General features: G+C 44.8%; 1 protein-coding gene across 3 annotated transcripts; it reads left to right on the top strand.

Annotated features, from left to right (window-relative positions):
* Window positions 1–2352: 2352 nt before the first annotated feature.
* LOC119332217 (synaptotagmin-3-like) lies at window positions 2353–13861 on the top strand. Of its 3 annotated transcripts, none has more exons than XM_037605399.1 (12): window positions 2353–2533; window positions 9181–9279; window positions 9417–9467; window positions 9578–9701; window positions 10223–10341; window positions 10435–10536; window positions 10655–10729; window positions 10884–10960; window positions 11509–11758; window positions 11947–12300; window positions 13239–13370; window positions 13482–13861. In XM_037605399.1, exons 1-12 carry the CDS (start codon window positions 2426–2428, stop codon window positions 13608–13610), a joined length of 1620 nt encoding a protein of 539 aa, XP_037461296.1. In that variant the 5' UTR covers window positions 2353–2425; the 3' UTR covers window positions 13611–13861. The 3 variants fall into 3 exon arrangements, with proteins under 3 accessions (XP_037461296.1, XP_037461297.1, XP_037461298.1); XM_037605400.1 differs by lacking the exon at window positions 2353–2533 and adding an exon at window positions 6216–6407; XM_037605401.1 differs by lacking the exon at window positions 2353–2533 and adding an exon at window positions 8658–8780.
* Window positions 13862–14096: the final 235 nt, after the last annotated feature.

The following is a 14096-nucleotide window of genomic DNA, read 5'->3' as shown; positions in this document are numbered from 1 at the left end:
GTTGAGGTCCCTCCCCAATAGATGTTTCAGGTGGTTCGCTCTTCGTCCGCGCTCTAGCGCGACACCTGGTTGACCCAGAGGCCCATTTAAATTTACTTATTTATTAGAAAAAATGACATCAACAAAAAAGACCCTAATTTATGAAAAAAATGCCACACTACTTTATGGAAAAAATGTCATCTCTCAGTATAATAAAAAAAGGTTGTATGATCTCCAAAATAAAAATTGACATGGTAAACTTTAAAGTTGTCATACTCTAGATAAAAAATGACATGAACAAAAATATACCCAAAAACTATAAATTTACAAATGTCATGCTCTGGAATTAATAAAATTGTTGTGCTACTTTATAAAACTGCCATCATCTAGATAAAATGTTTTATCTGGATAAGGCCTGAAATAAAACTGTCACTCCATTAAAAAAATAGCATCCTCTCAACATTATACATGCCATGCTCTTTATAATAAAATTTATACCCTATCAATAATAAAATACAATCATATTAATAATAAAAAATGCCATCCTATTGTTAATAACGATGTCATGCACTTAGTAATAAAACCGTCATGCTATTAAAAATAAAATGCCATCATCTCAATAATAATAAAATGTCATCCTACGAATAACAAAATTGTCATCCTCTTAAAATTAAAAAGCCATGCTATAAATAAGAAAACTACTATGTGAGGAATTTTTAAAAATCAGTATTTTTGGATGAATTAAAAAACAAATTAACTTTGGAAAAATTATATAATAATTTAAACATAGAAGATTCACAAAAGCCCTCTTTGCCAAGTGGCACCACACGCCCGCACATGCACAGGAGGCCGCGGGTTCGACCCACGCCCCCCCTCCCCCCAACCAACACACCCACACACACCTCGATCACCTTTCTTGTGCAATTTTTGGACAAAAAGAAAATAATGTGTTTACCACAGAGCAGGTTGCAGCGAATGACTATAGGAAAGCTACGTGTCAATGGCCTTGCGCCTAGATCCATGCGAGTATTGGGAACACGTTCGCTAGGGTTGATCTCCTAGGAAACGCTTGTCAGATAACATTTTTGAAAATTTTCCGCCCAAATTCGTGATATAGGCGTAGGTATTGACCGACCGTGGCAGCTAAATGGGTCTGGGCCGTTTCACTCTCGTGTTCGGTAGGCGCACACTCACGCTTAGGAATTTAGGATCCTCCCTCCCATGCGAGCGTACCTTCCATCGCGCTAAGACTCCCCTGGAGAGAACGTTCACTTGTTATTCCGGCTCTTCAAAATGAGGGATATCAGATCATCGATAACATGAAAAATACGATATGGAGTGACCCAACTTGCAGTGAGATTTATCCCTTTCTTTTCCTTGATTGCAATTGTTTGTTCGTAGCTTACAAAGCTGACCGCTTGGTTTTCTCCCTTTCTTCTCTTGAGCCGTGGACTAGATCTAGACATAAATTGTGACGCTGCATCTGGCATCTCGTATGAACACTGCTTAAAAAAAGGAGAACTTTTAGTTGAACTCTGCTTTGTGGGCCCGTTTCACTCGCGTATTTGGTAGGCGCACCATCACGCTTACGATTTTAGGATCCTCCCTACCTGACGAGCATATCTTGGGTCGCGCTGAGACTCCCCTGCAGCGAATGTTCGCTCGTTATTTCGGTCCTTCAAAAAGGGGGAAATCAGATCATGAATAATACCAAAATAAGATATGGAGTGACTTCCAGTGTACTCTCTCCGTTCCTAAATATTTGTCTTTCTAGATATTTCAACAAGTGACTACATACGGAGCAAAATGGGTGAATCTACACTCTAAAATATGTCTATATACATCCGTATGTGGTAGTCCATTTAAAATCTCTAAAAAGACAAATATTTAGAAACGAAAGGAGTAACATTTATCCCTTTCTTTTCTTGAGCCGTGGACCAGAGCTAAATATAAATTGTGACGCTGCATCTGGCATCTTGTATGAACACAGCTTAAAAAAAGGACAACTTTTAGTTGAACTTTACTATGCATTTTAGCGTTGGGGCGGTTCGAACCTGTGGCACCCGCGACACGCCAGAACACATAGTACAAAATCCACGCCCGACACCCGTATCCTCTCCTCCCTCCGATCCCCCGCCGCGCGCATCCCACTCTCCGCCCGCTCCCTCCCTCCCATAAACAAACCCCGCTCGGCGCTCGCTTGGCGCATCCTAGCACTTGCTTAGCTACCTACTCCTACCTTGCTGGCCCCCGTTATCTTTGCGCTCTTGTCCCCGTTCGACGCGTCCGAGGAGGAGCGCGCGCGACGGCGCCGAGGCGCGCACCGCCGGCCGTCCCGTCCATCTCCGGCGCACGCGAGCGGCGGGCTTCCGGGCGCGCGCCTCGTGACCGGCCGTGAGCTCGCGATCTCCATGCGCGTGCTGCGTCCGCGGCCGCGTGCACGACGATGGGACTCGTGGGCGGCGTCCTCGGCTTCGTGCTCGGCCTCCCCCTCGGCCTCACCGCCGCCTACCTCGTCTACCTCCGCTTCGTCGCGCCCCGCCGCCGTCTCCAGGTGAGTTCCGTCGCCCGGTTCGCTAGCTCCTCCAACCGATCATCGTATCGTTCCGCGACTTGCAACCACGCCACGCGGATTAATCAATCAGTGCACTTCGATCTCCGCGAGCAATCCACTCCCCCACGACGCAGCACCAACGCGAATCGAAATCGGGGGAACTCAGTCGTGGCCGCCGACCGACGCCGTACGTGCGTGCATGCCGGTCGCCGGCCCCCATCCTCCCCATCTCCATCGGATTCGCGCTGATAGGGACGTCTTGATTAGTCTACCACAGTTTCTAGTCCGGTGGGATATTGCCAAATCGCGTGACATACGAGTCTCTGGCCAGTTCAGTCGTGCGGTGCTGGAAGGTCTATGCCTTAGCCCAGGTGGTTTTCTCTTCTCCTGCTCTGACCAGGCACACGACCCCGCGACGAACCATTTTCCAGCAGGTTGCTGGCTTGCGTATCCGATTCTCATTTTGCCATACTCCTCGGCCTGGCCGCCTCTACCTGCTTGCTTGCTTCCCGGCTGATTCGTCATCAATTCTGACCAACGGCCCTTTATTTTAGTACCATACGATGAACTCCCTCCGTCCCATTTTATAAGAGCGTTTTTGATGCTAATAATGCAGTTTCCCCGCAATTTATTTGAAAAGATTAATGCATTTGGATTCTTTTTAGAGATAATGCAGTTTCTTTAGAAAGAGTATTTAACCAAAAACTAGCACAATTCACGGAAACGTGACAGAAAACTACCACTTTACGATTTTGTCCCGAAAACTACCATTTTTTTTATTAATCTGTGACAAAAAACTACCAAGTGTGAAAATTGCTCGCTTTGCTTGTGTTAAACGCGAATCTGACTGCCCGACCCTACACATAAACGGGCTAAAAATGCAATCGGGTCCCTAGTTTTTCTTAAAAAAGCAATCGGGTCCTCCGCCTCCTTCTCCTCCTTGTCGCCGGCCTCCTCCTTCCCCAGCCGTTTGCCGCCGGCGGACGGGAACGGCTGCTGCTGCGGCGAGTCCACGTCGTTGTCGAGGCCCGGCGGCGGGTGGTCGTCCCTAGATAAGCAAGCATCCGCCGGCGCCCGTCTCGACGAGCCGGCCGCAGGAAGCGAGAACGGCCAAGAGGCCGGTTGACCGCCCCCGCGTGCGGAAGAAGCTCGCCGGCGAGGGCACGACCACGGTGGGAGGCGCCGCGGCGGAGGCCAAGCCCGAGGCCAAGAAGGAACGCAGCGAGGAGGAGAAGCCGAGGCCCTCTGCCGCCGCGACCGAGGCTGTTGGCGTGGACGACGTGTCGATGGACTTGGCGTGGCAGTCCATCGTGAGGAGCGGCGCGGCGCGGCCGGTGGCTGTGCGGAAGAGCGAGACGTGGGGCGGCGAGGAGCTACCGCGGCGCGGCAGGTGGAGGGGAAGGAGAGCGACATGGGGAGGACCCGATTGCTTTTTTGAAATAAAACTAGGGACCCGATTGCATTTTTAGCTCGTTTATGTGTGGGGTTGGGCAGTCAGATTCGCGTTTAACCCAGGCAAAATGAGCAGTTTTCACACTTGGTAGTTTTTTTGTCACGGATTAATAAAAAAGTGGTAGTTTTCGGCACAAAATCGTAAAGTGGTAGTTTTCTGTCACGTTTCCGCAAATTGTGGTAGTTTTTGGTTAAATACTCCTTTAGAAAAGATAATGCAGTTTCTTTAGAAAAGATAATGCAGTTGCAATTAATAGCAGTAGTTGCGTATCGCCAAGACGAGCAAGCCAATAAAGAGCCAAGAGCTATTGCGAGCCACACAAACCGAAAATTCCAAAAAATTTGATGACCTATATTAAAGGGTTCCCTCAAAAAAAAAACTGAAAAAGGGGGGAGTGGAGTACGCTCAAAATGTGATAGAGGGGAAATTTGAACTGGGAACTTGCCATTAGAATCCACCGCACATTGTTGAAACCTTTTCCGTTGAGAGGATAAGAAGTGGTTCTCAAGAAAAAGCTGAATTGATTACTTTATTAAAAAAGATAGTACTAGGAAAGAATCAGATACACCATGTGAAGTTAAGAAAAGTCATAACCAAAAGGTTTTACAGTGACGTTATGTTACAGAAGTTGATAAGATTCCCAACAACGAAAAGGTGTGATGGCACCCGGGAGTCTAGGCACCCTCCAATCTGTCCGTCCAGTGGCAATAAGATTCGTGCAGCCTCTATCCGGTTACAGACACATTGCAGTAGCAGCGTAATTAGGCAGGCTTTTTTGCATGCGGAACCAGGTTTGGCAGGGCTAGGCTGGCAGGAGGTCATGCGGTCATGGATGAAGTGACAGCATATAGATTCTCCATGCGGCCCACCCATATCACATGACTCAAGATGGCACAAATGGTAGGAGAGAGAGTGTGTTGCATGCAAGGTTAAGAGAGAGAGAGTTGTCTGCTGCATGTCGAGTTATTAAAAGAGAGATACTAGTGTGTTGCATGCAAAGGTCGGAACAGAGGGAGTTGCATGTCTGCTTGTCACGTGAGAATAAAACTTAACTTCTCATGTCTGGACAAGTCAAGAAAAAGTGCACAATGATGGGATGGATCCCTGTGCATGCAGTACAGCGGCAAGACCATGTGCATCAGCTGGCGCACTGCAAATTACAACGCGATCACAGAACAGAGATCGGTTCACGAGGCAGGAGAAGCAGGGGGTGTCCCGACACCCGGGAGTTGAAAATCCGTTCTCAACTTCCCAACAACTATACTCGTTTGCACAGATTAATCTGTATTGAGCATTGCCTCCGTCCCAAAAAGCTTGTCTTAAATTTATCTACATATAAATGTATTTAATACTAAAACATATCTAGATACATCTGTATGTAGACAAATCTAAGACAAACTTTTTGGGGCGGAGGGTCACCTGCGCATTTGTCAGGCTGGGCTTTCTTAGTACGGGCTTTAAAAATACCGGCCCTAAAATCACAACTTAGGCCTTGTCTGAAGTAAATACTAGAGGTTATTTCCCTATTTAATAATAACATTTTAAATATTCTTAGGGTTTATATTACTACTGCTATATTTCAATTAGGATCGGTTTTTGGGCACTCTTGGGCTTTTGGGCCAGTTTGTCAGGCTTATTTGGAGCCCCAGTGTCTGGCCCTACAGCCGGCTTTGGGTTTGGGGTGTGAGGCCGGGTTGCCCATGGCCAGTTTAAGTATCAAGCAATATAATAATTTGACGACTTGCCTTTCTAAAGTCAAAAGGAGTTGACGACAACTAGAGCTAATTCTCCAAAACAAAACAAAACTAATGTAAAGAATATATGTTGGGAATAAGTACAAATTTTCCCCCTTTTTGAAGAAAAAGAGATCATTCATGAATTATGAAAAACACACGATGACTTCTTTTAGTTATGTGGATTCTTTACATATGATTTTTCTTCATATTTTTTCAAAACTAAAAAATGTAATGAAACTTGAAATGAAATCGACATAATTCACCACTCCCGCAAGAAATAAGCATCACATTGTTATAGTGGGCCCAGCTTGTCATTTAGAGTTTCGGGGGAGAGCTGCTTCGGTAATTGGTAGTAGCGCTCGCTGCAGGGAGGCGGCTGACCGGCACGCGCCCCATCATTTCCTCCGATTCCCCGCGCGCGCGTGCGCGCGCATCCCACTGGCCGCCCGCTCCGCCCCCATAAAAAACGCGGGAAACGCCGCTCGCTTGGCGCCGTTCGACGCCTCCGAGGAGGAGCCTCCCGGCGGCCCATCGCCGACAGGCTCGGCTGGCGCCAGCTCGTGACCTCCATGCGGGCGCGTGGACGGCGATGGGGCTCGTGGGCGGCATCCTCGGCTTCGGCCTCGGCCTCGCCGCCGCCTGCCTCGTCTACCTCCGCTTCCTCGCGCCTCGCCGCCGTCCCCAGGTGACCACCCCCTTCTCTCTCCCGCGTAGTGCACTTTCCGTGGTTCCGTCGCCGGATTAACCAATCAGTAAGTTCCGTCTCCGGAGTTAACCGGTCAGGGTCAGGGATACGGCCGGCGTCCATTACTCTAGTCTAGTTTCGGTTCGTGCGCCGTGCCGTGCTCAAAGAGCCCCGTGGCTTCACCGAGGTGCTTCCGCTTGCCCTGACCAGGCACGTCGTCGTCCCTTTTTGTTGGTTGGTTGGCAAACGTACAATTCCCCAGCTCGATCCGGGCATAGCTTGCCGCCCGCTCGCTTGCGTATCCGGTTCCGACTTTGCCGTATTCTCTAGCGGCCAGGTAGACAGACAGGCCCCTTTATCCGACGGCGATGGGACTAGCTGTTGCTCTGCAAGTTTTGGCTAGGGTGTCGAGTTCCGGCACGGTGGACGACGGCGACCTGACACCGATTTAGACGACCCGAGAACAAATGTGACCAATCTGTGCACGTCGGCGCGAAATCCCCGCAGGGCCTTTGTTGTTTATAAGAGGAGCGATTGCTTTCGGTGCCAAATGATCAGATATTGCTGCAGATGGCTACTCATAATCGATCGGCGTGATATGAAACGGCTTCGATTGGTGCCGTGTTGCTTCTCTCTTGCTAGGGACCATATATAGGGATTGGATTCGCCACAGAAATCCAGCCTACTTTGTTGAAACCTTTTTCGCTGGGAGGAATAATTGCTTGCTTCGTTAGAGAAGGAAAGAAAGAATCAAATCCACAGCGTTAAGTAAAAGCAAAGTCAGAGGTCATAGCTAGCCACCTGTTTTACACTGACTCGATCCTCCGTCCAGGTGAATAAGTCATTCGCGTAGTTCTAGGTCATCGATTTAAGGCATTAAATATGTGGTATATGTCATGAAAAATATATCACAAGATTTCTACACGGATATAGTTTCTAAATATATATTTTTTATCACGTATAATACATATTTAGATAGTTAAATTGTCGACCTAGAACTACGTGAATGACTTATTCACCGAGACGGAGGTAATAAAATTTGTAACGACCATTGCACTTTGCCACCAATTGCAGTTGGAGCAGTATACCAACTTGACACTCCAGCGTCCGCAGCCATTTTGGGTTAAAATGAGCCCGGGCCAAAAGCACATGTTTTGACTTCTGAGACAAGTGCATTCATGTTGCACCCGAAATGTATATCAAAATCCACGCTGTTAAGTAAAACAAATCATAGGTCATAGCCACCGTTTCTTTACACTGACTCTATGTTATTGAAGGTAATAAATTTCGTAATGACTGTTGCACTTTTGCCACCAATAGGAGCACTATACGAACTTGACACTCCAGAGTCCACGACCATTTTGGGTCAAAAATGAGTCCGGGCCAAAAGCCCATGTACTTTACACCCATCAAGTTCTGACTTTTGGGACAAGTTCATGATTTTTCTTTCAATATAAATTTGTGTTTACTTCTCAATAATAGTTTTTTTTGGTGTTACAGTTTGCTAATACAAACTTAGAAACATTGTCTGAAATCCGGCACAACCAACAAACGGTGCTACTTCTAGAACTCTATTTCGATTATGCTTAATGTATCACGAAACTTAGCGTAGATTTAGTACACCCAAACAAAAGTAATGTTCGAAACGACTCCTTCCAGTAACTATTGTAAGATATTTTGGATATTTTAATATGGACTACATGCAGACTGAAATGAGTGAACAAATACACTGAAACGCGTCTATACACATTTGTATCAAAAAAACATTTTATAACAGTGTACACAGAGGGAGTATCGTCTTTCATAAAATTTGGAAACTCTCTTTTTATCGGCCATTTCTTTTTCAAGGATACTATTGGGCCATTTCACCTCTGAGCGGTTTTCGCGTCCGCGGTTTTTTCGGCCATGGTTTTGATGACGTGGACAGTAGTGGATTGACATGTCACCCGTATTTGCCACCTCACCTCCTCTCATTCCTCAACCCCACCTCTCTCTCCCCAAGCCCCATCCCCTCCGCCGTGGCTTCCGCACCTCCGACGATCATCTTCTCCAGCACGCCACGAGCAGCAATGTAAGGAAACACAAGGCCCACCAACCACCAATTCCCTGAACACGCAAAGCCCACTACTTCCCTCTGAGTCCTGAGCGCGATGCTCCAACCTAAACGGCTCCGCTGCGCTCCACCCATACTCCAATCGTCGTCCATGCCAATGATGGCATCTACAAGACCGGCGCATCCAAGACCCCGGCGCACGCAGCCTCGGTCGCGCCGGCATCGGCATTACGGCATAGGTTGCCAGCAACTCGTGGCTCCGGTGGAGCTTGGTGGGCGCGACGACGGGAAAGCGATTTTAGTGCCCTTCTTTTGTCTTGGTACGCGATTTGAGATTCCCTTTCTTGTTACGTTCCAGTGGATCTAGGGTATTTTCCATCATACTATTGCTGAATGAAATTCTGTTGAGTATGACAGCATCGACCCTAAAGGCCCCGACACGCTCAAAGTAATTAAAAAAACATGATGCCAAAGTAATTTGTGTGATTGGCTGCATATGGCAGATGTTCCAGTTATTAGCAGTTCATGTGAAATGGAATTACATATATGTTTTACACCAAATCGACAGCCCAGTTTCACAATGAAACTATGCGAATTGAGACCGTTCTTCTAGTTAACGACAGTGTATCGGTGTCGGTCAACAGTTTCTCTTATAGTCAGACTATGCAAGATGATCAGCATTTATATTCTAATCTGTTTTTTCATGATTGACTTTTGCAGGATCCTGTCATTAGACCTCTACGAGATTTAGATCATGAGACATTACAGATGATGGTACAGGACATTCCGTTATGGGTGAAATATCCAGACTATGAACGGGTTGGTAGTCGGTACACTACTGTGTCATCTATTTATCCTTTGTTGTTTCAGATTTATATTTGTTGTAGTTCAACCTCTGTTTTATGTCAAAAGTACTGCAAGTGGTTAACTCATCCATTTTACTTTTTTTTTTGCAGATTGATTGGATGAACAAGTTTATTTGTGATATGTGGCCTTTCCTTGATAAGGTTTTTCTAACTAATGTTTGAGAGTGTTATTCATTGCTACATCGATTTGTGTGATGTATGAATTTTGGTTACAAACATGCAGCCTAATAGTTCTCCTCTGTTTATCACAGGCAATATGCAAAATAATAAGAGGTGTAGCAAAGCCAATATGTGATCAGTATGTTGGAAAATATGGCATTGAATCAATTGAATTTGGAAACTTAACACTTGGCGCTCTTCCACCTACACTCCAAGGTCTGTAATTTCTTTTAAACCACTTAATATTCTGAATTTCTGATGCAATCTTTTCAGTGGGGACAACAAGATTAGCTCCTCAAATGATGCCTGTCGTCACTAAACAAAAATGCAATTTCTTTTCATTCTTATAAACCTCAACTAAATGATACAAACTGATTAAATTAGTACGCCAATTCAAATCCGTAATGTACGCTCATTCTTCACCAGTCTCATTTTAGTGATGTGATTGAACCTACCAACCTTCATTTAATCATAATACTCAAGAAATTGACGTCTAAAACTATTTTAAGGAGGTGTTTTGTTAAGAAATTGACGTCTAAAACCAATTGTTCCTACAATTTGAATTGGGATATGCATTTCATACTTCTGTTGTTATATATTTTATTTAAGCCGTGCATTAAAGGATTGTTTTACTTCAGTTCCAACCTTTTGTATTCCCAAAGGCTTCTGATCGTCACTTAGATTTAAGATGCTTGGTCTGATGATCTCCCTTTACATTTCCTTGTTTGAACAAACAGGAATTAAAGTTTATGAAATGCGAGAAAAAGAACTGGTAATCGAACCTGTGATTCGGTGGGCTAGCATAGCAAATGTAACTGTGGATGTGAAGGTGCATTCTTTCAAATTGTCCGCACAGGTTAGTTTTGTCCCTCGCTGCATTATACAGACAACATGTTTAGATACTTTTCATTATGCAAGATCTCTGACTTGATCATATTGCTATTTTCAGCTTTTGGATTTGCACGTAATGCTGACACCACGTGTGACTCTGAAGCCACTTGTGCCAAGCTTTCCCTGCTTTGCCAGCTTGTGTGTATCACTAATGGAGAAGGTATAAATCTGTTTCTTTGCTGTGCAGATGTGCACATGCCTTCTATCATGTTTGCAAGCAGCAATCAACTAGGTTCCTAAAAGCTTCACTGAAAAACTGACTTAACTGCTGTATGAAGCCGCATGTTGACTTTGGATTGAAATTACTGGGTGGAGATGTCATGGCAATTCCTGGCTTGTATCGGTTTATCCAGGTACTTGCTATTCTATCCTTTACATAATTTTACTGGGTGGACATTGAATTAAAAGTTCCTGAATAATTTCATAATCACTACCTCATTACTGTTGGTATATATACTCGGGGCCTTTTGGACTTACTTAGTTACCTATATTATTTCTATCTCGCAGGAGCAAATATCAAAGCAAATTGCAATCATGTATCATTGGCCTAAGGTTATAGAAGTTCCCATTTTAGATGGAGCAAGGTGATATTCTCTAATGATATCTGAACAAGTATCTACCGTCGTTCAAATTATGATATATATATCAAGTTGAATATCCCTCTGCTGATATAAAGTTAACAGTGTCTGACGTTAAAAATAGACTAAGTTGCATATCGATTTCGTCCTTCCATATGATGACATGAAGATAAATATGAATTCAAGCCCCTTGATTATCTTCAGTTATATTGATACATGAGTCATTATATTCGAAACACATTATTCTTAAAACCTATATATACCCCACATATTTGGAAATAACATTAAATCTGGAGGGGTGAAATTTTAGTATCGAAACCTTCAATAGTGATCCTTGGGTTTGGCATAAACAGATATGCATTTGCTTTTATTCAAGAAAGAAACGGTGGGGTAGCTAAACGATAGGTTGTTTTGTTTGGTGAAAGGTAGTTATATTGCTGAAGTGCTATATATACACTTTCTTACCGTTGAAACAAACATTATTCTTGGCTATGACTTTCTCCGGTTCAATGTATGTGAGCATCAATTATTGATACGAATGAATCATGCTGCAGTGGTGCTACAAAGAAACCAGTGGGAGTATTGAATGTCAAGGTAATTCGTGCCATGAATCTTCCCAAGATGGACTTGCTTGGGAAATCTGATCCCTATGTCAAGCTTCGGCTGAGTGGCGAGAGACTGCCCTCGAAGAAAACCTCTGTTAAGATGAGCAACCTGAATCCTGAATGGAACGAACATTTCAGGCTCGTAGTCAAGGATCCTGAGACGCAAGTCCTTGAGCTCCAGATGTTTGATTGGGAAAAGGTTTAGCATGCTGTATGCAACTTAATTACCTTCTGTCCTTTTAAAAGTATTTCTTAAACCCTCACACTATAGTGCTGAAGACAGGTTTTCTTGTTGTTTCGAAAAAATCCATTTGCTATGTTTTTTCTGCTTTGTAAATTTGCCAGAGATGTCAGATACTAACCAGTTCTCCTGTTCTGATTGTGCAGGTCAAAATGCATGATAAAATGGGTGTGCAAGTAATTCCCCTCCGCTTGCTTACCCCTTACGAGAGCAAGCTGTTCACACTAGATCTTCTCAGAAGCATGAACCCAAATGATCAGCAAAACAAGAAGAATAGAGGAAAGCTTGTCGTGGAACTGACATTTGATCCTTTCAGAGAGGAAAACAGCACGAGTCCTCTAATTTCAGATGTTGAAGGCAATATCAGTCTGAAAAGGGACGTCCCGGACGGTGGTGGGGTGCTGTTAGTTTCGGTCGAAAACGCAGAAGATGTCGAAGGGAAGCGCCACACTAATCCGTATGCCGTGGTTCTTTTTAGGGGCGAAAAGAGGGAAACCAAGGTTAGTTTTAATCCTGCTACCTCCATGAAATTGTTTTATTTTGTTTTTTGAATGACCATTATCAAACCTAGCAAAGCTGCTTCTTAAGTTCAAACCTATCTTATTAGTTCCAGTTTGCAGAAAAAGCTAGTATATGATGAAAAATCACTGTCTTAAAACATCCATTCTGTTTTATGTGTCATACTTGCCATTCTATTGGTTACATGGTTTACCATATCAGTTCCTTCCTGGAGCAACCACTACATACCATTACCACTAGTAGCATTATTACAATGATCAAAAGGTATACAGTTCGTAAAGAGAAAATGATAGCTTAATATATTTAGCCAGAGTAGAGTAATATACCATTATGTAGAGCTGAATGGAAGCAGCATGGTACTTCGGACAGACACTGCATGTTAACTTGCAGAAACTGAATTTTTATTTTATTTTAGAGAGGGAAGGTTGCCAGATTTCTTAGCCAGGTCTCTGTGTAGCACCATTAATTTACAGGTGCTGGGCTGCTGAGTATTGACGGTTGTGAATCGATGCACTCGCAAGTTGCAGATAACCCTACAAATATGTTAACCATGGATTCTCAAAAGAAAAAAAAAATGTTAACCATGTCTGAGTTCAGAAGTAGTAGCGTTCAGACTGCAGAGCGGGCTGCAGAATAAGTTCACTGTATCCTGTCCATGGAGTCGCCAAGTGCTGGTGGTTAACTGAGAAAATGCGCCACATTGCTAATGATGACCTGTCTACGAAAACAACTGTGCATAAAAATTTCAGAGGAAACGGGTACTGGATTAAAACAGACACACTGAATGCAGCAGTCTGTTTTAATCTAGGAAGTGCCTCCTCTGAATATAAACTTGCAGTCCATGTACCAAAACCCACAGCACAGTCGCAGATTCTATGGCCGGCTGCCCATTCAAGGATGTTACGTGGCTTGCTTGCAGGTGATCAGGAAGGCTCGAGATCCGAGGTGGAATGAGGAGTTCCAGTTCGTGGTGGACGAGGCCCCCATGGACGAGAAGATCCACATCGAGATCAGAAGCAGACGCGGCAGGCTCCTCCCGTTCCGCACCCAGGTTTGCTGCTCCCACTTTTTCTTTCCTAACAGTTTGTCTTTGCCGGTCATCGTTCCCTCCGAGTCTCTGACGCCGGTGGAGCTTCTCTGTGTGTGTTGTTTTGGTTTGCAGGAGTCGTTGGGGCATGTGAACATAAACCTGGTGGACGTGGTGAACAACGGGCGGATCAACGAGAAGTACCACCTCATCAACTCCAGGAACGGCAAGCTACAGCTCGAGATCAAGTGGAACACCGTCTGAACCTCCACTTCCCATACATACATAGCTTAGCCATATACCCTCTTACCCTAGAGATGAGGCGACAGTCCCTGTGCACCCTGAGAGGTGTTGGTTGTTGTAGCTTTCTGTCCATGTATGTATTTTCCGTCGGCAATTTTGGCGTGCGGTGTGTGTATACCATCAGTGAGCAGGCCTGGTGTGTTTATGTGCATAGTACTGTGTGTATCCTGTGAATTAGTATCTTTTTTTTGAGGATGGTATTATCCTGTGAACTGGTATCCTGTGCACCCTGAGGCCGCCTCTGTTCCATTGTCCGGGTCGCATCCTTTTGTCACGCGGCATCTCCTGAAGTTTGGCTTGTCTGCTTGGGTCTTTGCGTGGAGAAAGAACCGGTAGAAAATAGAAATACTAAGCGAGCTGATCTTTTAAAAAGACGGCTGGGTCGCTATCCAGTCCGATCTCATGATTGCAACAGACCAATGGGCAGGAGGACAGTCTAATCTCATG

Source organism: Triticum dicoccoides, chromosome 7A, assembly GCF_002162155.2.
Source record: "Triticum dicoccoides isolate Atlit2015 ecotype Zavitan chromosome 7A, WEW_v2.0, whole genome shotgun sequence".
Lineage (NCBI taxonomy): Eukaryota > Viridiplantae > Streptophyta > Magnoliopsida > Poales > Poaceae > Triticum > Triticum dicoccoides.
Note: the sequence above shows the minus strand (reverse complement) of the source record. Positions and strands in the feature narration are given on the sequence as shown.